Consider the following 24,789-nt stretch of genomic DNA (forward strand, 5'->3'; position numbering starts at 1 on the left):
TTACAAAGTGAACTCTTATGAAGGGATGAGAAATCTTGTAATGATGGAGTCAATTTATGATGCCTGCTCTCCTGAGCTCAGACAGCACTTGGCTGATTCACAGGAATTAGATCCTAGGTAGCTAGCTAAGGCTGCTGACTTGTGGGTTGCCAACAGGGCTACTCACAAGGATTCTGGGGTAACTCAGAAGAAGGATGAGGGGAGACAGCCTAAGAAAGACTCCAAAGAGAATTCTAATAATTCCAATTCCAAAGAGGGCCCCAAACCAAACCATAAGGGTAAGCCACCTGGGAAACCACAGCAGAGTAGTATACCTTCTGGTGCCAAACCAGAAGGAGGTCAGAACAAGCCTCCATTCCAAAGGACCTTTGGATTCTGTTATGTCTGTAAGGCTACTGACCATGTGAAAGGAGATCCCAAATGTAAGGGTAAACCTTCAGGGATCCAGCTTGTCTCCTTAGCCTTCGCTCCAGAGGAGGAAGTCCCTATGGCAAGTGGAAACTTTCTACTACTGGCTGATGAACCCACTGGAGTCTCAGCCAGTGTTTCTTTAGTTTCTCTGGGGTTGTGGGAACAACAGAACTTAGATGTCTATAATTCTATCCCAGATAATACTAAAGAGTATTATAAGGACAGTGTCCACGTGAATGGTCAGGAGACTCCTGCCATCAGGGACACTGGGACCAGCATAACTGTGGTGGATGAATCATTTTTCAAGGCAGAGGATGTTGCTAAGGCACCCAAATGCCTCACCTAGTTAGCTGGAGGGCCTGTGCAGATGTGTCCCCAGTTACCAGTTCTCATCCAGTGTAATGATATGGTTGTGAAGATACCTGTCAGTATACAATGTGAAGTGCCAGGAAGGGTTCTGTTAGGTAATGACCTGAAAGCTCTTGGAGTTGTGTCACATACCCCCAGACCTCCTAGTAAAAGGTTACAGGAGCTCACAAAACCTGCAAGAGAGAAAACCCTGCGAGGGTTATCTCAGGAGATGATGACAGAAATTACTCCTCTCCCACTGGAGCAACTTACTGCAGTAACTACCAGATCAGGAGCAAAGGGGCAACCCAAGACTCCTATGAAAAAGCCTACAGCAAGCACTCCAGTGCTTCCAACAAGGACTTCCCCGAGGTTGTCCAAAGTTACACCTGTAACTCCACCTCCAGCTGAGGCTGAGAGGGAGGTACAACCCTGTCTGGTTGAACTAGACTCTGAAGAAGAGCTAGTAGGAGGCCCAGAACTTATTGGAGACCTGGACCCGGCTGACCATCCTGAGCTGCAGTCTTTACTGGCAGAAGGTGGACCCAGCAGGACAGCTTTTCGTAAGGGACAAAGAGAATGTCCAACTCTGGAGGGCCTTCGCCAACAGGCAGCTTCTCAGGCTGATGGGCAAGAGCCTGGGAAGTATAGGTTACACTGGGAAGATGGCCTCTTCTACAGTGAACCAACTGAATCTGAACCTGGAGCCTACCAACGCCTGGTAGTGCCCCAAGAGAACAGACAACAGTTCTTGCAACTAGCCCACGAGATTCCTTTGGCTGCTCACTTGAGTTTCAAGAAGACCAAGGAAAGGCTCTCCCTCTACTTTTATTGGCCAAAGATGGGGGCTGAAGTAGATAGATATTGCAGGAGCTGCCATACCTGCCAGACTTCTGGTAAGGTTGGTTCCAAGAATGTGGCACCTTTAGTGCCTCTCCCAGTTGTGGGAGTCCCATTTGAGAGGGTAGGGATTGACATTGTTGGTCCCCTTGATCCTCGAACCTCCTCAGGCAACGTGTTTATCCTTGTTGTAGTAGATCATGCTACTAGGTACCCTGAGGCAATTCCTATGAGGACTGTTACAGCTCCGGCTGTAGCTAAGGCCCTCCTTGGTATTTTTACCAGGGTTGGGTTTCCTAAGGAGGTGATCTCTGACAGGGGGTCAAATTTTATGTCCAATACATGAAAGCCATGTGGAAAACCTGCGGAGTCACCTATAAGTTCTCAACCGCATACCACCCTCAGACAAACGGGTTGGTAGAAAGGTTTAACAGAACCATGGAGAGCATGATAGGTGCTTTAGAAGAACCCCTTAAAAAGAAGTGGGACCTTCTACTGCCATGCCTTCTCTTTGCTTATAGAGAAGTCCCTCAGGAGGGAGTAGGTTATTCTCCCTTTGAACTTCTCTATGGCCATCCAGTCAGAGGCCCCTTGGCCCTGATTAAGGAGGGGTTGGAGAGTGCTCCTTCCCCGAAGCCAGTCAGAGTGACTGACTATGTGATAGGTCTCCGAAGGAGAATGTCACACATGATGGCAGAAGCAAGTGACAACTGGAAAGCTGGCCAAGCTCTGATGAAACATTGGCATGATCAGAAGGCTAACATGGTTGAGTTTACTCAAGACCAGCTAGTTCTAGTTATGCTTCCAACAAGGCAGAGGGCCTTGCAAGACAAATGGATGGGACCCTTCAAGGTTGTGGGAAAACTTGGAGAGGTCAACTATCTGGTGGATCTGGGCAAACCCAGGGAAGCTCCCAGAGTCTTCCACACCAACCGCCTCAAAGCCTATGTCTCTAGACCAGAAGTAGGAGCATAGCGTCTAGCTTCATCAGAAGAGGAGGAGGAGAGTGAAGCTCTACCTGACCTCCTGAGAGGCTTACCTTTGGACAAAAACGTTGAAGGAGTTAATCTCTCTTCAGATCTGACCCCTGAGCAACAGGAGGAGTGCAAAGCTTTGTTAAATCAGTTTGCCCCTCTGTTCTCACTTTCACCAGGCTTGACCCCTTGGGGACATAGATATACTCACTGGTGACTGTCTGTCAGTCAAAAGCAGAGGATACAGAATGTCAGAACATGTCAGAACCCACATCAAAGGTGAGGTCAAGAAGATGCTTGATCTCGGGGTAATAGAGCCCTCTATTAGTCCATGGTCTAGCCCAGTGGTGTTAGTACCAAAGGCAGGATCCAAAGAGTTGAGATTCTGTGTGGACTATAGAGCTCTTAATGCAGTCACCAAGACTGATGCCCACCCTTTGCCAAGGACAGATGAGTTGGTGGATAAACTTGGTGCAGCCAAGTACCTCAGCACACTGGACCTTACGTCAGGCTATTGGCAAATAGCCCTGACAGACCATGCCAAGGAGAAAACTGCATGTTCTACCCCAGTTGGCCTATACCAATTCAAGGTTATGCCTTTTGGACTGAAAAATGCACCTGCAACATTCCAAAGGATGGTGAACCAAGTTCTAGCTGGGATGGAGGACTTCTGCATGGCATACTTGGATGCCATTGCAGTCTTCAGCCACTCCGGGGAGGAACATGTGACCCACTTAGGACATGTTTTGAAGGCTCTTGAGCAGGCCAATCTGACCATAAAGGCAAGCAAATGCCAAATTGGACAGAATAAAGTGGTCTACCTTGGACATGAGGTAGGAGGTGCAAAATTGGACAACACCTACTACTCAGACCCAGGTGAGAGCCTTCTTAGGCCTCACTGGGTACTACAGGAATTTCATTGAGAACTATGGGACCATAGCTTCTCCTCTGAATGTGATCTCCTCTCCAAAATTCCCTAAGAAGGTCAAATGGAATGAGGAATGCAATCAGACCTTTGAAAACCTGAAGAAAGCTCTTTGCCAAGCTCCAGTACTCCGAGCTCCTGACTACCACCAAACTTTCATTGTACAAACTGATGCTTCCAATGTACGTATAGGTGCAGTTCTTAGCCAACTGGATGAGAAGGGTAGGGAACACCCCATTTGCTTCATCAGTAGAAAACTGAAGGATCCTGAAACAAGGTGGGCAACAACAGAAAGAGAATGCTTTGCTATTGTGTGGGCACTGAAGAAGTTTAGGCCATACTTGTATGGTTCTACTTTTGTCATTCAGACTGACCACCAACCCTTGAGATGGTTAATGCAAATGAAAGGGGAAAATCCAAAACTATTGAGATGGTCAATCTGCCTCCAAGGGTTTGATTTCACCATTGAGCACAGGTCAGGGTGTCACCATCAAAATGCTGATGGACTCTCTAGGATGTATGTCATCGACTAGAGGTATGAGGTTCATCCAGGAGTGGATTAAATCCTCCTGTCCCTTAGTCTGGGGGGGGGCGAGTGTTAGGGAGAATTCTCTGTTTAGGCTGAATTTCCTAACCTAGTGAGTCCCCCACAGCTTTGCTGGATTTTTGGGGTTTATTTTTTTCTCCTGCCAAGAGTGAGACTCTTTTACCCTCACTCTTGAACATGACTTGAGAGTGTTTCTGTGACTTTCTATGTGCTTATGGGCTATGGGGTATTTTTTCCCCATAGGCTATCATTGGTTTTTGAATGTGTGTTACACAGCACCCTCAGTGCAGCAACACAGGGGTGTCATAGAGACCCCCAAACATAGACTCCACACCCTGGGACTGACTACTGTCTCCCTGGGTCTGTAAAGTCACCATTGACTTTACTAGTCTTAACTTAGGAACTTAACCAGTACAAACCACCATACTGTGGAAGTACTGGTAGGGGCAATTAGATTGCCCCTGGGTCTGTTGTCGAGGGGGTACTGTCCCGTCCCCCCTCGCCGAGTTTCTGGCTGGTGGCAGTGGATACCACAGAAATATTCCACCGGAATATTTCCCAATGGGATTTCCCATTGATTTTAATGCACCACTTTTTGGTGCAATGTTAAAGATACCGCCGGTTTATTTATTTAATATAAATTCACCGGTTGGGATTTTTTGCCAGAACTCGCTGCCAAAATGGCGCCTAGGTTCACTTCAGTAACCCTGAACCCGAGTCGAGCCTTTGTTCCACTTTTGGCGGGCTTCTGCACAGAAGCCCTCCAAAGTGGTGCCATTCTGTCTGGGTACCACAGGGGGTGTGGGAGGGGGTTTAGGCACCCTGGACTGAGTTGCCTTGCCAACTCATGTCGCACTCTGGTGTGATTGGCCCAAGTGGTGAGCCACCCCGCTCACCACTTAGCATGTTTGAGTGACAGCTAGGCTGTATGAATGGGGGTTTGCTTCGTAAAAGCAGGGTTTTTGGGACTGGTTCTTCAGAGGTCGCCACAGGATCTAAGAAGCCGAAGAGGGAGAAGCGAGCTGACCTGCCAAGACGACACCACCGGTGGAGCCCTGCGGAACCGTCTCACCACTTTTCCCAACGACAGAGGAGATCTCCAGTCCGGAGAGTCTTCTTCCCTTGACTGGTGGGGACAACCAGTTTCTGCCTTCTTTTCGCCGTCCCAAAGCATCTCGTGGCCGCCTTGCCTGTGCCAAGCACCCCGGCAACCGGGATACCACTTTTTACCTCAACCGCGAAAGAGGGGTAACATCCTTTTAACCGGAAAACTCCACGGCTGGTCTCTTCGCTGGTAGTGCAACGACCTTCAGCTTTCCTCCACGTCGAGATCATCTCTTCCTCTGGACGACGCCGCGACTTGCACCCACTACCAGGAACAACTGCCACCGCTGGAGGATCCTTTCCACTTTTAAAGGTACCGTGTTCTGCCCGGCTTCCCTTGCCACCGATTGTACGGGGTAGATTTAGCCCTCGGCTCTCGAACCTGGATATGCCTGGGACACCCTAACTAAACTTTTCTAAACTTAGTAAAGCCTTTTCTACTCACCTGTAAAGACTGGTGACATTGTGTGTTCTTGGACATATTTCCGCCTGGCTCCCCCTAAAGTGGGCCTAGCAACCGAACTTCCTTGCTCACCAATAGACTGCCTTTCCAAACTACTGTGAACCTTTGAAAAGTGTTTTACCTTGCTGTTTTTCATTACTTCTGCCTTTTTCCCTCCCTTTTTAACTAACTTGTTGGAGTGCCATCTAACGTTAAGCGCTCACCTCTGTTTGGAAATAAGTGGTGTTAATTTAGACTTGTCCAACAAATAACAAGGGATGTACATATAAGTAATAGTGACTGTGTTTTTTGACTTACTTACTTTTTCTGTGCTAGTGTAATTTATGAGTGTGTCTTTTAAATAAATAATTATATACTTTTACACCTAGCTCTGGTCAGTGTTTGCTTGTACTACTGTGCCTCTGTACCTATTGTGTATGCTCTATATACTGCCTAACTCTTCTTGAGGGAAGTCTGACTGCTCAGCCACAGCTACCAGGTACATCTGGGTGGTACAGACTGCTACCAAGTGGGTTTACTGCCAAACACCTGTAGACTTAAATCTTTTGCAGTGGTCCCAGAGGGAACTGCACAGGTTTCTGCCTAACAGTTATATGCAGCCAATTCTCTTGTCGTCACAGGGGCTGGGTACTATGTATGGAAGGAGCTTGTAAAATGTTTGGCCGGTATGGTATGATGGGTACTACTATGGGACAACAGATAATCAATTACATTTTGGTTGCTCCATTTTCTGCTTGCGCTGTGTTTGTGTTTGTATTTGGGTTTACTCCAATCTCCCCCACCTGATGAATGTGGAATACTGAAATTGCTATTGATGACTTTATGTTGAACTTTTTTATTTAATAACACAATTGTATTTATGTGTGATGTACTTATTAATTCAGTGTTAAGGTTATTTTCATTTAACCAAAATGCACTAATAAAAAAATAAAAACATTACATGATTGTGAAGCACGGCATCTTGTAGAGAGTAGCTGGACTATGGGACCAACATCATCCATCCTTGGGGAAGCACTGTGAAGCAGCTGGACCAAACTCGTTCCAACAGCTCACTACTCCTACATGTCAGAAAAAAACGAATTCAGGGAATTCACTACACTGGCACTTTCATGTCCTATACATTTATTTCCACACTGCCAGAGCAAAGCTCCTTTTTCCCTGAAATGTATCCTTTTATTCTGGCTTCCTCACATCAATCCCCAATGATTGCAAACTTGGTGTCCTCATTGATAGCAAATCCATGGGCCACCAATCCGTTACCTCTTCTGCTACAGCTGCAAGGCTAAACATAATTACATTTAGAATTAATTCCCCAACCCTAACCAATCACTACACTAAAAACAATCACTACACTAAAAAAAGTATCTCTCCTCATCAGATTTCAGCAGTGGTACATGCTCCTCCAGTATTTTGGGAAAATGTGTTGACATAGACAAAAGAGCAGAATGCTGTCAAATTTGTAACATGATATAAAGAATCAATATTTATAGGAAAGATAAAGTTCCATTTTTGAAATGCACTCCAGTGGTTGCATTCTGAAACTATGAGATACACGTTTAAATTGTCGTGTTCCAACTTGGTCAATGAGTGTGAACTGAGGCAAAGGGATGTAACTCTTCTGGCTCCCCAATAGTGCACATGATTCGAAGAAGAGACTGTGTGGGACATGGGCAGTACCAATGTCAATAACACTAATTTAACACCAATGTATTTACCTGACCCACTCATGACCAACTCCATTCTCCAGTTTTCAGATTCAATTTGCCAAACCGTAAATGATATTAAGCATATTACTGATGATTCCGCACCGCCTTATATTGTGAAGACATTTTAGAAAAGAGGACTCACGTTTCACATCCAGAGTTATCTCAGTTTCAGAGCTTTTCTGTGGGTCCTTCTCACTGCTCAGGAGGCAGCGCAGAACCTTCTTGTCATGCTCCCAAGAAGGAACGAAATCCAGAGTGTTGGTTGTTTTCAAGGTAGTAGTGTCTTCCTTCCAGGAAGTGTGATTGTTTCCGTTCACAGGTCCCTGCCATCGAAGTTTTATTGGATACTTTTGACAGAAATAATCTATGGAACAGGTCACTTTTGTTGGTTGTGATTCTGTTATCATTGGCGGAACAATTATGTTGGGGTTTTTAGGTGAACCTGTAAAAGCAAAGTAGGAAGGATGTCGTTATAAGCTCACAAAGTTTGGTAGGCACTGAAGAACATGTGCAGAAAGGCCCATGTCATATGATTACCATTATTACAGAGCTCTTTTTATGTTTTTTACACAGTATAAAATGAAGCATGTCTCATTGGCCGATACCTGTGAAAGGCCAGTTGGGGCAGCAGAGAGTCGACCACATGTCAGATTTATTTATAATGCGCAGATACACAATGTGTTTCAAGCACAACAAGACAAGAGGGGGGGGGCAGGGATGACAAAAAAAAATGGTCCTAGTAGGCCATGTGACATTTGGATTGTGCAAGTGCAGGAACAAGAGGTGCGGGTGAGAGTGGAGGGGGCAAGTGCCAGTCAAGGCAAAAGGGCCCTTGGAAAAAGCGAGTGCCAGGGAAGGCCCGGTGGGCAGAGCCAGGGTAATGCAGCAAATGCAAGGAAAGAAGGTCCATGTGTTGAGTGCGAGGAACTGGTCTTGAAGGGCTCAAGGGGTACAGGCCCAGGCTGGCTAGTGCATGGGGAGGGAGCTCGGAATGGCAAGTACAGGTTGGGGGGCGGGAAGGTCAGGGGAGACCAAGTGCAGGGGGTAGACTGATTAAGGAGAGCCTTATGCCCTGTACGAATCTGAAGGAACCAGGCAGCCAGTCAAGAAGCAGAGGGGAACATTAGCAGGGGAGAGGGAGAGAGAAACAAGACGAGAAAGGGAGGGTCTTGAGAAGCTTCCGGGAACTTAAAGTGATCTGGCTCAATTCTCAGAGGGGCAGCGAGGCCCCTCCAGAAGGAGGCACCTACGGAGGAGAGGGATCTACCCCCTACTCTCTGCTTGTAAAAACAACTGATTTACAGAGAGTTGGAGCTAGAAAACCAAACGACTCTAGTAGGGAGGTATTTAGGAAGAGAGAAATGTATGTAGCATGGTCCCAGGCCTCAGAACGCCTTGTGGATGATGCAGAGGGTCTTGAACTTGATCCTCGCAGCAACCGGGAGCCAGTTGAGAGATTTTACGGCTGAAGAGATGCAGTCTCTGGGCTTGAGGCCAAGGATAAATCATGCAGTCCTATTCTGGATTAGTTGAAGGGGCAAAGGGACACGTTAGGAAGATTGAGGAAGATGTTGTTGCAGTAGTCCAGCCTGGAGAAGACCAGAGCTCTGGAGACATTGAGTTTCTGGGGGAAGGCGAGGAAAGGGAGAATGCCTCTGAGGGGGTGCAGCTGAAAGTGGGGCTTTTTGGCAAGGTATAGGATTTGAGCAGAGAAGGTGAGAGAACAGTCGAAGATGACGCCAAGGTTTTTTGCCTCACAGGAGGATCAGGTGAGGGGGCCTGTGGAGGGCAGCCAGAGTGAAATAGGGTGCTGGGGTATCAATTAGAAGGATCCCAGTCTTCCTGGCATTAACACAGAGATCAATAGCAGCACACCATGCCTGAATAGCAGACAGACAGTCATGAATGGGAGAGGAAGATGAGGAGGCAGTGGAGGGAAGCTTGAAGGAGAGCTGCATGTTATCCACATAACACTGGAAGTTAGGGGAGAAGGTGTAGATCAAATGGGCTAGAAGGGCAATGTAGATGTTGAAAAACCAAGGTGAGAGGATAGAACCCTGAGGGACACCACAGGTGGAGAGTGAGATGGAGGAGAGAAAAGTGGGAAGGTCGGTCAGAGAGGAAGGAGGTCAACCAGTCCAGAGCCAGGTCTGTGATGCCAAGGGTATGACAGAGTCGATTTATAAGGGTGGCATGGTTGACCGTGTCAAAGGCAGAGGAAAGGTCAAGAAGGATGAGAACAGAAGGAGAATTGGAATCGAGATTAGAGAGCAAGTCTTCACAGATGTTCAGGAGTGCAGTTTCCGTGCCTGTGGCAACTCTGAAGCCAGACTGATGGTCATGGACACAGCCAACATATTCAGTGTGGTGGATTAGCTGGCGATGGCCAGCTTCTCCATAGGTTTGCCCAGGAAGGGGGTAATGGAGATAGGGCGGACGTTAGCTGGACAGGAAGGGTTGGCAGAAATATTTTGAGGAGAGGGTGCATGAGGGAGATGCTTGAGGAGCAAAGGGAAGGATCCAGTGGGAAAGGAGTGATTGCAGAAATTGGCCAAGGCTGGAGCAAGGGTGACAATGTTGTCCTTGATGATTCTGGAGGAGCAGGGGGGCACCTGTTAGTTTAGACTTGTCTAGACTCCTCATCAGGAGATATGGGAGAGAAAGAGGAGATTAAGCGGGATGGGGGAAAGGGAGGCTTAAGAGCAGGTGAGGGAGAAGGGAGTGGTGTGGAGGAGAGTGAGGACAGGATGTCCTGCATTTTAGTATTGAAGTGAGAGGCCAGTGAAGTACAGATGGCCAGGAAAGGCAGAGAAGAGGTGGAGACTGCAGTAGGATTGGCAAGTTCCTTGCAGATTCTGAACATTTACGCCGTGTTGTTAGTGGCCCCAGAGATGTGTGGATATAGGCCCCCTTCTTTGAGTAGATGGTAAGTCTGTATTGCCTTTGGAACAGGCGGCAGGCCAGTTTGTCCGAGGATGTGCTTGAAGCCTGCCACTTCCGTTCAGCAGCTATGTGCTGGTGTTTCAAAGAGGACAGGTCAGAGTCATACCAGGTGTTGCGCTTGGAGGCAGGCTTCATTCAGATCCTCATGACAGGGGCAAGGATGTCACGAGTGTTGGAGATGAAGAATTGAATGTTAGTAAGGACTGAGTCAGAGTGCGAGTCAGTGGCAGGAGTTAGAGGGGGAATGAAGGTGGCAGCTGAAGTAGCAACTTTCACTCGCTTCATCGGTCGAATGACAGAGAAAGAGAGTGGCAGTGTGGGCGGGTGCTTAATCAAGGGACTGAGGAGGTCCACTTGAGAGGACAGGAGAGCATGATCAGACCAGGAGAGAGAAGTAGATAGAGGGTTGGAGATTGGATATCTGCAGAGATGAGAGCATCCAAGGTAAGTCTGGCTGAGTGCGTCAGACCGTAGAGAAGAATGGAGAGGGAACGAGAGTCACAGAGGTTGCAGAAGAGTCCAGAGGCCTCATCATGGGACTCAATGTGAATATTGAAGTCTCTGAGGAGGAAAAGCTTAGAGGTGTTTGTTTGTTTGTTTGTTTGTTTATTAATTTCCATTGCGCACCAAACCCAAGGCTAACAGGGCACAGCAATAGGGAGAGACACAGCTTACAAGGTTACAAATAGGTCATAGTATTACAGTCAAGACCGAATATACAATATAATTACAAGTATGAATACAGAGCGAAGTATAGATAGGTGTACATATTATAACAAGTTGAGTTCAAGAAAGCAGTATATTTACAAGGTAGGCTAATGCAGTATAGCTAGAGGTAGTACAAACTAATGATCAGTAGAGTTGAGCAGGTTGATATAGTTTTTTCTGAAGTGTAAATATGGTTGGTCTGCTCTGAGCTCGTGTGGCAAGGAATTCCAAAATGTAGCCGCCTTCACAGGGAAGCTATTACCGCCAATCTTGGTAAGTCTAAATCTCGGAACCACAAGACAATTGGTATTGCCAACTCTAGTTTGTCTGAGGGTCATTCTTCAATTTAGTCTGTCTGAAAGGTAGCTTGGGCCACATTGTTTAATGCTTTGTGACTCAAGGAGACAGTTTTTAGCAGGATTTTATTGTGGGTGGAGAGTCATTTATATTGCCTTCTAGTGGCAGAGATATGTTCTCTTTTATTGATGCCTAGTGCAGACCTTAGGGCATTATTTTGAAGAGTTTGTAGCCTCTGGATGATAGCTTTATCAGCGCCACTGTATAGAGCATTGCAATAATCTAATCTCGATAATACTAGTACTCTAGCCAGGATCATACAACTGTCATTTGAAAGGAATGGTTTACCTGCCCTGATAAGATTACAAGCGTAGGCGGTAGTGGAAGCCAGTGATTTCACTTGTTTGTCAAAAGACATAGTCGAATCGAGGTAGAAGCCAAGGGTTTTTACCTCCTTGGTTACTTTGATGATACTTCCATCTATGGTAAATGAGGAGTATGCATGGTCTAATTTGTTAAGGTTAGAGTGGGTACCCAGGATTATCAACTCTGTCTTCTCATCATTCAGGCATAGTCCTTGTGTGGCCATCAAGGCCTGGATGATGAGATATGCTCTGTTCACCAACGCCAAATCCTTGCCATAATCCCCAGAAAGAGGGAGGAGAATCTGTGTATCATTTGCATAGTTAGTGTAGGTGATACCCAGAAGGTCCAGATCATCAAACAAAGGTTTGGTGAATATGTTATAAAGGGTGGGGGAGACACAAGAGCCCTGGGGTACACCACACGTGATAGGGACAGGGTCCGTTGCTGCTGATGCTAAGAAGACCCTCATGGTTCTGTCACTCAGGAATGATTCGATCCATTTGATAGCTTCTGTGGAAAAGTGAGCTGCAGAGTCCAAATTATTGCACAGGACCTTATGATCCACAAGAACGAATGCAGCTGAGAGATCTAAAAGTAGGAGAAGGGCTGTCTTACCTTTATCTCTCAACTCATCAATCTGTGTTTTTAAATCGATAAGGGCAGTTTCTGTCCCATGAAGTGGGCGAAAGGCAGATTGTCTTACTCGCAGGAGCTTGTGTAGTTCAAGATATTTTTGGATCTGTGCATATGTGACTTTATCCAGCATTTTGAGGAGGAATGGTACCGTTGTGATAGGTTGGTAATTGGTAGGTATGTGTGGGTCTAGGGTTTGTTTCTTTAGTAAGGGGAGTACCCATGATTGTTTCAAGTTGGAGGGGATGGTGCCAGAAGTGAAGGAGGCATTGATCAATTTGTATATAAATGGGGACAGGAGAGAAAAGGTGAGGTCAGACCACTCTGAGATGAAGAGGGAGATCAGGCCAGGGGGCCTGTAGTTGTTGGCCAGAGTCAGAGTCTGCAGACAAGGTATTTTCAGGAGCAGTAGGACTGAGTGAGTATGATAGTAGCAGGGACCCATTCAGGGAAGATTAAGGCCACTCCGCCCCCAGACTGGTTAGGCTTGGGCTTAGAGAGGATCTTGTAGCCCTTTGGGAGGAAAGTGTCAAAACTCCTGACAGAGCTAGCCGTGAACCACTTCTCGGTGAGAGTGAGGACATCAAGGCTGAGGTCTTCAAGGAGGTGGCAGATGTCAGAGGAGTGTATGACGGCAGAGCAAGAGTTGAGGGTAGCTCAGTGGAGCTAGTTGCTACCTTTAAAGGTCTTCCGAGGAGGGTTACAGGAATGTGGTACACCCATCAGAGGTGGCAGAGGGGCCAGAGGAGTGGCAGAAGGAGGAGTGTCAGGAGACAGGAGGAAGTTGATGATAGACGGTAGACACCTATAAAGAAGGAGGAGGTTGGGCTGAGAGCCATGGACCATGGCAGTGCAATTTAGGTAGACATTAATTATGGCACTACGAGGAAAGGATGTGTGCCAAGAGGACTTCGTAATGGGTGCCTACATTAATGGGAGAGGAAGAGAAAGGGGAGAGCACTGAGAGTTTATGGGGAATCCAATATTTAGTCTTGGGAGGATAGCTCAGGTGCAACGCGCTCACCTTGGAAGCAAGAAAAATTAGAGCAACACAGGTTCTATCCCTGGGTCCGCGCTTAGAAACCTCTGTTTATTAAATAACCAATAACAAAGGTCTGGATAGGGAATGACAAAGAGGATTTTGGTGACAGTCTGCTTGGAAGAAGCATTGACATAGGTGTCAGCAATGGACAGGCCAGGATTGGAGACCAGGCTATCCATCTTGAACTATTTCCTTCCTGACTTAAAAAGAGAAATAGAATAGGTTAGAGAATAGGAGTTAGAGAAGATAGGGGAGATTGAAGCACCATGGAGGGAGAGCGCAGAGAGAAGGAGGGGGAAAGGGGAGAGTGGCAGAGAAACTGCACGACACTGAACTACAACATACTGCAATGCAACAATCTAGAATCAAGTCACCAGGAAAAGAGAAAAAGCCTAGGTTACAGCAATCAGCAGAAAAGCAAGACACCTAGAGGTGTGTTTTCCGGAAAGAGGAAAAAGAAAAAACAACAGCAGGTGCAAAACACAAAGATTTGATTTTACTAGAAAATGGGAAAAAGCCTAATTCTCAAACACTACAGCAAATGCAAATACACACAGATTCGACTTTCCTAGATAGAGGGAGAATGCCTTATTTTCAAACACTACAGTCATGCAAAAACACACAGATTCAACTTTCCTAGAAAGAGGGAAAAAGGCTAATGTCCAAACAAAACAGAAAGGGCAAAAACACACAGATTCGACGTTCCTAGAAAGAGGGAAAAAGCCTAATTTTCAAACACAACAGTAATGCAAAAACCCAGAGATTCGACTTTCATAGAAAGAGGGAGAAAGCCCAAAATGGATAACTATGATAATTCATCTAATGCCAGATAGGGATAACATACAACTGCAACATGCAAGCACACTACAAACTTAGCTAATAGGAGTAATAAGAGAGGAGGGACAGTTAAATAGGGAGCAGTAATGGCTGTTCCCCCTGCCCGCAACTTTCCTACCGTGTCGATCGCTGCTGGTTGATGGCTGTGCTGCATGCTACCACGGCGAAGACAGGCAAACATACCCTGGAGTTGCTACTGCAGCAGCTGCCCTTTGCCTAAGGGCCTTTAGCCACAGGGGGTTTCCGGGCATGGGCAGTGCCCTACAGGGTTGAAGAAAAAAGGATACCAGGTCCAATCACGGGTCGGGTCGGGCCGGGAGGAGGGGCGGGATAGGGGAACAAGGAAGAGAGCTTGAGGTGAGGGGCACACGCCGCACACAGCAATAATTTACCAAAAAGAAGAAAAGATTTTTTTGTTCCATAAATGCACCTGGCTACAGGATGGGCTTGGTGGAGGAAAGGAACACACTACCTTGCCACGAGGACGGCCGCTGAAGTTAAATATGTGCCAGTCCTCAGCAAGCCATTGACTGATACAAGGAAATCAAAATAGATGCACCAGGCCATTCTTGGGTCAGGGGCGGGCCGGGAGGAGGGATGGGAGAGGGGAACAAGGATGAGGACTTCAGCCAAGGGGCTGGCCTGCACACGCTGCATGCATCAATAATTTAACAGAGAAAAGCTAAGATTTACTGTTCCACATCTGCACCTGGCTACAGGATGGGCGGATGGAGGAAAGGAACACACCACCTTGCCACGAGGATGGCCGCTGAAGTTAAATGCATGCCGGTCCTCAGCAAGTCATTGACTAACAGAATGAAGATAGATGCACCAGGCCAATCACAGGGTGGGTTTGGGCCAGGATGAGGGCCAGGAGAGTGGACTAAGGGTGATGGCTTCAGGCGAGGGACTGGCCTGCACACACCGCACACAACAATAATTAACCCCCAAAAAAGCATGGTTTTACTGTTCCACAACTGTACCTGGCTACAGCATGGGCTATATGGAAGAAAGGACACACCACCTTACAACGAGGACGGCTGCTCAAGTTAAATGAGTGCCGGTCGTCAGCAAGCCATTGACTAACATAAGGAAATCAAGATAGATTCACCAGGCAAATCACAGATCAGGGGCGTGCCGGGAGAGGGGAACAAGGAAGAGAGCTTCAGCCAAGGGGCTGGCCTGCACATGCTGCACGCAGCAATTATTTACCAGAAAAAAGCAAAGTTTTACTGTTTCACATCTGCACCTGGCTACAGGTTGGGCTGGATGGAGGAAAGGTACACACCACCTTGCCACGACGATGGCCACTGAAGTTAAATGCGTGCCGGTCCTCAGCAAGTCATTTTCTAACACAAGGAAATGAAGATAGATGCACCAGGCCAGTCACAGTTTGGGGGCAGGCAAGGCGAAGGGTCAGGAGAGGGGAACAAGGAAGAGGGATTCAGGCGATTGGCTGGCTCGCACACGCCGCATGTAGCAATACATATCCAGAAAAAAAGCAAAGTTGTTCTGTTCCGTAACTGTACCTGGCAACAGGATGGGCTAGATGGAGGAAAGGACTGTTAGGCAGAATCCTGTGCAGTGCCCTTAGGGACCACTACACACAATTAAGACTACAAGTGGTAATACAAGTTCACCTTTGGTACAAGCCTGTACTACTATGTTAAAGTGGTAGCAGTAGCGGAGCAGCCAGGCTTATCTCAAGAATATATGAGCAGTAGCAGAGATTACACAAAGGGACCACAACTACTGTGACTCAAGCAAACACTGACTCAAGGTTTCAGGTAAAAAAAATATAAGTACATTTATTTTTAAACCATTCGTTATAGACACAACACTTCTATTAATTCAAAACCACACGTAAAATACACTACAACCAACCAATTCACTTGGTACAGAATAACTCAAGGTAAGTACCCTATGTTTTAATGGACCGGTGTTGTGAAACAAAAGACGTTACCGGGAATACATATACGATCACTTTTTGACAGTAATGACAGTTGGGTCTTACGAAAGATACGCGTATCCGCGGCAAGAAATGTTACTGGGGCAAAAACACACTTAGCACCTGAGTTAACCAGAGAGAGTTGGGGCAAAAATCATAGGCAATACTTTTGTCAGGGCAGACAGAATCAGAGAACACTAGTTGACAGAAATTCAAGTGTCAATAGGCCGGGTTCCTGTTGTCGAGGATCACGCAGTCGGACAGTTCAAGATTCAACGTTGCAAAGAGTACTTAGATATTGTCAACAGAGGAAGCAAAAGTTATAAGAAGGAGGGAAGATAAGGACAAGCTTTGGAGGAGGAGAAAAGGGATTCACCCTAGTTCCTCAAAGCAGAACACAGTACCTTATTCAAGAAAGAAGCTGGTGCCATGGCAGTTGTTCCTGGTAGTTTCCTGCAGACCCATGGTTCCTGGAGCTTCGGCAAGAAGGAGGACGTCTGAAGGGGGTCTGCACTACGCAGGGATGAAGCCAGCAGCAGCGACAGTGAATAAAAGGTGCGCTCCTTAAAAACAGGATAGGCTCTTCAGATGGCTATCCGGACCACTACAGCATTGTGCAGCGATTTTGACCAAAAATAGGATCCTCTGGCTGTGGAAGATGAGCTGGTTATCCCCACCAGACTCAAGGGAAGAAGTCTCCGGACTGGATCTTCTCTGGTTGTCGAAGGGTAGATAGCTCAGGACTGCAGCAGGGCTTCACCAGGACGGGATAGTTGCAGCAGGCGTGTTCTTCTCCGCTTCTCTTCGGTTCCTTGTAGTTCCAGTGGCGACTCTGACTTCTAGCCCAAGAGTCCTGCCTTTTATGCGAAAATCCCCCATTCACACAGCCTGGCTGTCAATCACGCAGCAGGGGGGTTGTCCTGCCCGGACAACCAGCTTAGCCAATCATGGCAAAGTGCGACTTGGGTTTCCCAGGATACCCTGTGCAGGGAGTGACTACACCCCTCCCTCACATTCAGCCCACCTAGACACCCAGGCACCTAGAGGAGGGCTTCTTGGCAGAAGCCCGCCAAAAGACAGTGAACAAAGAAGGCAAACCTGGTTTTCCATGCAAAGTAAAACACAAGAAGGACTTTAATAAAAAGAAATGGTGAATAAACCCGACCGGAGCCAAAAGAAAAAGTATTTGGTCAAGCGGGTTTATATTTGAGGCTAATATAATAGCCTAAAACAGTACCACGTTTATGTAGTACAAACACGGTCGAAAAGTAAGGGTAGATACCACTGCCACCAGCCACGTCGAAATGTTAAAAGAGCAAACAAGGCTCTAGGAGTTTCAGATAAAAAGGGCTAAGAATTAACCCGTTCCAGTACTCCAAGTAAGATGGGGTGTACTGGATCTGTGGTTAAATGACTATGTAAAGTTAATGATAACTTTACCCTTTTCTGGGGGACAGTAGACAGCCCCAGAAATGGAGTCGGTGGGAAGTCTAAAAGACAACCCTGTGTCACTGCACTGAAGGTGCTCTGTAACACACAAAAGAAAGGGCTACTGAAGTGGTGTACTCCAGAGCCCACAATCACAAAAACAGATGAAATACACATGGCAAAACATGGGTAAAAGTGGGGGAAAAGCTCACCAAGTGAAAGAAAAAAAAAACAGAAATCCAGCAAAGCTGCTGGGGGACTCACTAGGTAAGGGAAATTAGTCATTGAATGAGAAGTCTCCCTAATAAGGACACAACCACCTTACAATGAGAATGGCCACTGAAGTTAAATGTGTGCCGGTCCTCAGCATGTAAATTGAATACCATAAGGAAATCAAGATAGATGCACCAGACCAATCACGGGTTGGGGTGGGCTGGGAGAAGGGCTGGGAGAGGGGAACAAAGAAGCTCTAGACGAGGGTCTGACCTGCTCATGCTGCACATGGCAATAATTTACCAGAAAAAAGTTTTACTGTTCCACAACTGTACCTGGCTACAGGATGGGCTGGATGTAGGAAAGGAACACACCACCTTACCACGAGTACGGTCGCTGAAGTCAAATGCGTGCTGGTCCTCAGCAAGCCATTGGCTAACATAGGGAAATCAAGATAGATGCACCAGGCCAATCACAGATCAGGGGCGGGCCGGGAGAGTGGGACAAGGAGAGGACTTCAGGCAAGAGGCTGGCTTGCACACGGTGTGTGCAGCAATTATTCATCACAAACAAGCAAAGTTATACTGTTCCACATCTGTACCTGGCTATAGGATGGGCTGGATGGAGGAAAGGGACACAACACCTTGCCACGAGGATGGCCACTGAAGTTAAATGCGTGCCGGCCCTCATCAAGTCATTGACTTACACAAGAAAATAAAGATAGATGCGCCAGGCCAATCACAGGTTGTGGGGTGGGCCAGGATGAGGGCCAGGAGAGGGAAATAAGGAAGAGGGCTTCAGGCGAATGGCTGGCTGGCACACGCCACAGACAGCAAAAACTTACCCCAAAAAAGCAAAGTTTTACTGTTCCACAACTGTACCTGGCTACAGGATGGGCTAGATGGAGGAAAGGACACACCACCTTACAATGAGGACGGCCGCTGAAGTTAAATGAGTGCCGGTCCTCAGCAAGCCATTGACTAACATAAGGAAATCAAGATAGATGCACCAGGTCAATCACAAGTCAGGGGCGGGCCGAGAGGAGGTCCAGGAGAGGGGAACAAGGAAGAGGGCTTCAGGCAGGGGGCTGGCTTGCACACGCCACACGCAGCGATAATTTACCAGAAAAAAACAAGGTTTTACTGTTCCACATCTCTACTTGGCTACTAGATGGGCTGGGTGGAGGAAAGAAACACACAACCTTGCCACGAGGATGGCCGCTGAAGTTAAATTTGTGCCGGTCCTCAGCAAGTCATTGACTAACCCAAGAAAATGAAGATAGATGCACTAGGCCAATCACAGGTTGGGGGTGGGCAGGGCGGAGGGCCAGGAGAGAGGAACAAGGAAGAGGGATTCAGGTGAGAGGCTGGCCTGCACATGCAACACGTAGCAATAATTTTACAGAAAAAAAAGCAACGTTGTACTGTTCCACAACTGTACCAGGCTACAGGATGGGCAAGATGAAGGAAAGGAACACACTACCTTACCACGAGTATGGCCGGTTCTCAGCAAGCCATTGACTAACATAAGGAAATCAAGATAGATGCACCAGACCAATCACGGGTTGGGGTGGGCCGGGAGAAGGGTTGGGAGAGGCGAACAAGGATTATCTTGTGGGGAAAGGACAGTCATCTGGTAAAATTGCCTCAGTCATGGGTAGCCTCCAGCCTCAATCCCCTTTTGATTTTCCTCTCCTCGTTTGGGTCCCAGGCAGCTTTTACTCTTTCCCTGCATTCCTCCAGCAATTTGGTCAGCAGTTCCTACTCAGATGGAATCAGACAGCTCCCCCCTATTTCCCTGGTGCATCCCCTTGTGACGCCATAATCACACCCCAAATTATTAAAATTGAATGTGCCAGTTTATTGGCTCTTGATTTGAATTGGACCTCTATTGTGATGCCCATTGCAATGATTGATTCCTGAAGTTACAAGGCATCATAACTGTGAATATATGACGCCACCCATCTGGGATCGCTTTTTTACACATTTCAGTTGTGCACCTAAAAACTACAATGTGGCGACTTTCTCTAATTTCTAAATAAACCTAATATTATGTATGTTTTTGGATTATTCATATAATTCCGAACTTAATGAAGTAATTCTCTTCTCAGCAGGTTGTTGCAGATTTGAATGACAGATTTTCGAGATTCATTCAAAAATTATAAAAGTCAGTGTCACAAAATGTTACATACAGTTAAATAATTCACTAAGCTACTAGTTCACACAATCTCTGCTTCAGGCCATTTTCTGGGAAGTAATAATCATATCTCAGGTTGTAACTCTTCTTTCCATGATCAAATTATTAGGAGAGGTGTCACTACAGACAGGTCTGTTCCTAAGCCTTTTAATGCTACTTAAACCATTTCTTTAAGTGTGATGGTTCAAAAAATAATAAAGTATGATCCTGTATACGCTCGTATGGCAATCGCTTAATTATATATGATTTGAACTTCTACTAACATCATATTTATTTTCTTTAAGAAACCTCACATCAAATTCAGGCCATCTGCTTCTTTATTGGTTGCCTGGTATAATTCCATTAACATTCTTTCTCCCAGGACAAATACCCATTTGGGTGCTTATCTTTGAGAGCAGAAGGCAAGCTGCACCTCCATGTTCATAAAGCACTTTGTAGTGTCTATCAAATGTCATCAGGTCAGGGAGAAGGACCATGAATTTGAGCTTTAATTCCAAGTATTTTAAGGGCTGACTCTCTGTTTACATAGTAGTTTAGCATCTCAACCCCTTAAATTACTTCCCAGCCGGACTGCAGCTTGAGATTTATTTTTGAGATAAGGAGAAGATGCATGGCTTGACCTTTTGACTTGCTGTCGAAAAATCACTGAACTCAGCACAGATCTTTGTTCAGTCCCTATGAATAGCAAATACATGATGCTTTTACATTCTGACTTTTTTACATGGGACTTGCATGAATGTCTTGAAAAATATAATATACATTTTCCATCTTCATTCTCGCAGTTTCTTTTAAAACAGCTTGACAAGTCACCAATTTCCTTAATCTGTGCCTTTCAATTGAATTGAAGTGTTTGCATTTTGCAGCTTAGAAAAATGATCACATGTGGAATGCAACTCAATTTGCCAGATGTAAATTGAATTTACTTCTGGCAAATTGAGTTGCATTTCCCATGTGTTCATTTCTCGAAGCTGCAAAATGCACCCACTTCCATAGTTACTGTTTCTGTTTTTTAGTAGTCATAGGGAAAAAAAGTAATTTCAGGGCTCTGACCTAATCACTTGAATATAGGGCCAAATTAATAGTATTTCTCTGGAAACATCATGTTGATGTGCAGTTGAGAATGTAATGCTGCCCTTTCAGTTTCACAGTCATTGCTGTGTGCTTTCAAATTCCAGGAACGTATTTCTGCACTTTGAGACATCAGTCAGCCAAATTCAGTCTCCTTTGGTTTTGGGGCCGCATTTGAACCCCACAAAGTGAATACCCACTTCTGTAATGTTTACAAAGGCTGTCTTGTGAGATTTCTGTGTGGAACAGTATCAAAGTATTTTCTGGAATGAAAGTAGCACTCTGCAGCTAGCAATATTTTCATATTGTGAATTTGAGCAATTGTATTCTTTGTTTAATTCACATTCTCCATGAATTTCCTGAAGGTCAGGTTTAATGCTTTATAGGCTGTGGCCTTTGCCTTCCTCCACTCCGATGGAGCAGGTGGGCCTACACCTGGTCCTCTCCAGTCCTCCAGACCCACCACGCTTTCCATTCTGAAATGGTTTGTTAGGGGTCACAACTGAATTATCCACCTATAATATTTCACACCAAACCCTAATAGTTCCTACCTGAAAAGATGTGTATCTTTCACTGCATTTCTGTTGCTCATCCGTAGCCATTTGCGCTGGGTTTCCATTGTGTGTCCTTTACAAGCTTATTTCTTCTGTAATATGTTCCCCAAATCCAGCCATGCAACTTAACTCTTTAACATGTTATCATAAAATAGAACACTCTCTTAAATTATAATGTCAGCCTTAGTTATTGTCTTAAAATGAGCACTTCTAAATGTGCCTCCTGGTTGGACTATGTTTGAAGAGGTCTTCTCTATTTGAGTCCTTGCTCGGCTAAATGTCCTCATGCATTCTCCTGCACTTCTAAAGGCATCTGAATTACTTTGCTGTACTAACACAGGCTCATATAATTTGTGTCTGCGCTTTTAGACGGCCAACACCATTGCCTTGATTAGTTTGTCCATTCTTCTGTTTTAAGATTAAATTGCACTACATGGAGATCATTAAACCACAGGTGATTCCCTGTCCACATATGAGCTTATTTTTGTCTGATGCGTACCCCCTGTCGGGAGTACTGGACGTTTCTTCTTCTCATTTTATTCTATCAAAAACTTGTTTCACCTAACATTGGCCAATTTCCCCGATCATGGACCTTCAAATACAGTAGCCATGCAAATAAAGGCTCCCTTATGTCATCATTAGAGTGAATTAACTTTGGATCTTTTAATAAACATGGCCACTCCTGCAAATGTCCCCCATCCCTGTCCTTTGTCAAAGGTATTTCAATTATGTATGTGTTTGTTTATATTTGTCTTGGTAGGCATCTCAGAGCCTGAATGTTAAGAAGCCAGGACATCACATGAACAGGTAGAAGAGACTTCCTATCTGAAAATCAGCAGGTGGTCCTGGTCCAGGAAGGAACCAAGCTATGAAAGGAACTCCACCAGGTTTTAGTGCTGTTGAAGAGTGGAATGGAGGAAATGCAGTTATCCATAGAATGAAGTGTTCTGGTTGTTGTGAAGACTATATGATTAAATACCGTGCTGGCATGAGAGATCATGGATAGTAAGGAATCCTAAATAACTCCCAGGCTTTGGCCTGATTGGAGGTGCAGATGTAGGTGTCATAAATAGTAATCTGAGAAAATGTGTGTTCAGCCCATGCATGTGTGTGCTTGCTTGTGACTAGCAGAAACACTGTCTTAGATTGACTAAGGATGACACAACTGTTTTGCACAAACTGCTCAATGGTACCAAAACATTATGTATATTGTGGTTACATATCCTCAGGGTTATCATCATATTTGTGTTGTTTTACAAACCAAAACACTCATTAAGAAGCAAGTCATGCAAAGGCTTGATGTAAATAGTAAGAAATATGGATGTCAAGGGAGTACCAGATGGGACTGCACTGTCAACTGTAGACCAAAAGGATTTATAGAAATTCATCCTACCTCTGGAATATCTATGACAAAAGAAGGATTACATCTATGTGGCACTCCTGTCACTTCTCTTCACCCTTTGGCTGACTACTTCCCCAAAAGCACAGACTGGCACAGCAAACACAAATAATTTGTGTCCTTCTAGCATAGGACTAGTGGTACATATAGCTGGCCCTCTATGCCCCCATAATATAGAATGTAAACATACATCCTCAGGCCAAAATGGTACCATTTTGTTTGTCCGTGTACATACATGTTGGAATGGTATTCAGAGTTAATCTGGAGGGACGGATGATATTGCCAAAGGTGTCATGTATCAGCAGTTCCTCTAGGCTTCCCAAAATTCCTGACCAATCACTATCTAATAATTCGCACTATTTTGAGAACATTCAAGATAGCCCAGCCAATCAGGACCGTGGAATTCCAAGCACTCATTTATGGTGGTGTCTGAAATTTGAACCTCTCACTTCTCAGGAATCAGTAAAAATCTCCTTGCCCTATTCATCTGCAGTTCACCCTCCTATCAATCTCGGCCTCCACCTTTCTCTGCTCTACTGCCTCACTTTACTCCCCGTTGCCTCTTCGCTCCACCCGAAGACAAATGCTGCTTGCACACCTTCCCTATCTCTCTAAGTGTACTGGCACTATCATTGACATTTTTCCTGACTCCCCTTTTTCCCCCATGTCCCCATGGTAATGCAGCACGTTTCCCTGATTGCTCATTTGCATTAATGCTTTTACTTTTTAGTGCCCCCAATACCTTCAGCGGATGATACAATCTATACCGCAACATCAGCCCATAGGTGCCCTAAGCCCTCTTTAACAGCCCTTTCTTTATTTAAATCCAACTTCTCTGCACCATATAGTCTTCATTGACCTCTCCCCCTCCCGTGGCTGCCTATGTTTGTTTTGACCCGATTGTCCTTGATATCCAGAAAAGCTGTCTCATTACCCCATTAGTGAATGTCCAGAGGTCCTGTCCTCCAGCAATGTATGTGCCTCAACATCTTGTTGAAGTTCAATAGATTCTCCTTTATCAAGTATTTTAAGTAAGAATGTCATGCTTTACATGGGTCTGTAGCTAGCAAAATTCTGTGTAACTATGTTCTCCAAAATGCTTGTCTCATATTATGTGTCTGCGCAAGCAGCTATATCCAGCCTATCATGTGCCTCGCTATACCAGAACCAGGGCCATCAGTGTGATCTTCCAAGCCAATCCTCTTTCTTTGTTCACTCCCCTACTTGCACTGTCACGCTTGCAGACCCGCATCATGTGATGTCTTGTGGTGATATCAGTTTTTAGTGTTATTTCGGTGTCTTACATTTTTTGTAGTGCCGTGTCAGAATGGCAGAATCATCTTTATTTTGGAGCAGTTCTGGAGGGCTTGGGGGGGGGATATTAGAGGGGGGAGGAGGAGTTGGCACCCAGGCATTGGAATGTAATACAAATCATTGGTACGCCGTACCACTAGTTGGTTTGCTTTTTGCAGTCAGTGTACTTTCAGTTCAAAGACTCAAGAAAAAAGTCTAGGGCGTTTTTCTTTCTCCTGAGCCAAATATCGATTCAGCTCGGAGCGGGCATTCGAACACTGCCAAGGCATAGACACACACACACAGCTTCCATCCCTGGCTCTGCAGACGGAACAACTTAACGATCTCGCAAACACATTTCTTTTATCAGTAGCAGAGCCTTTCATATGCACGATGACACATTTCTAGCTGAAAGACCTTGCAAAGCACCAGCTACCGTGCACATCTAGAATAGGTAAAGTGAGCAGCACAACACACCCTTTTAAAGGTTTGTTTATGTACATGATGTCTGCTCGTTTTATGTGCAAAAAATAAAGTTGCTTTATT

The 24,789-nt window shown here is 45.7% G+C and overlaps 1 protein-coding gene across 3 annotated transcripts in view; it reads right to left on the reverse strand.

Moving 5' to 3' along the window:
* The window catches only part of LOC138450253 (B-cell receptor CD22-like), a 695,432-nt gene that overhangs the window by 365,329 nt on the left and 305,314 nt on the right, over window positions 1-24,789 (reverse strand). For all 3 annotated transcript variants that reach the window (XM_069604828.1, XM_069604827.1, XM_069604826.1), the window contains exon 4: window positions 7,461-7,760. In XM_069604828.1, coding sequence (XP_069460929.1) covers window positions 7,461-7,760 — 300 coding nt within the window. The remainder of the gene's footprint in view (window positions 1-7,460; window positions 7,761-24,789) is intronic.

This window comes from Ambystoma mexicanum, chromosome 1p, assembly GCF_040938575.1.
Source record: "Ambystoma mexicanum isolate Mex_15411 chromosome 1p, UKY_AmexF1_1, whole genome shotgun sequence".
Lineage (NCBI taxonomy): Eukaryota > Metazoa > Chordata > Amphibia > Caudata > Ambystomatidae > Ambystoma > Ambystoma mexicanum.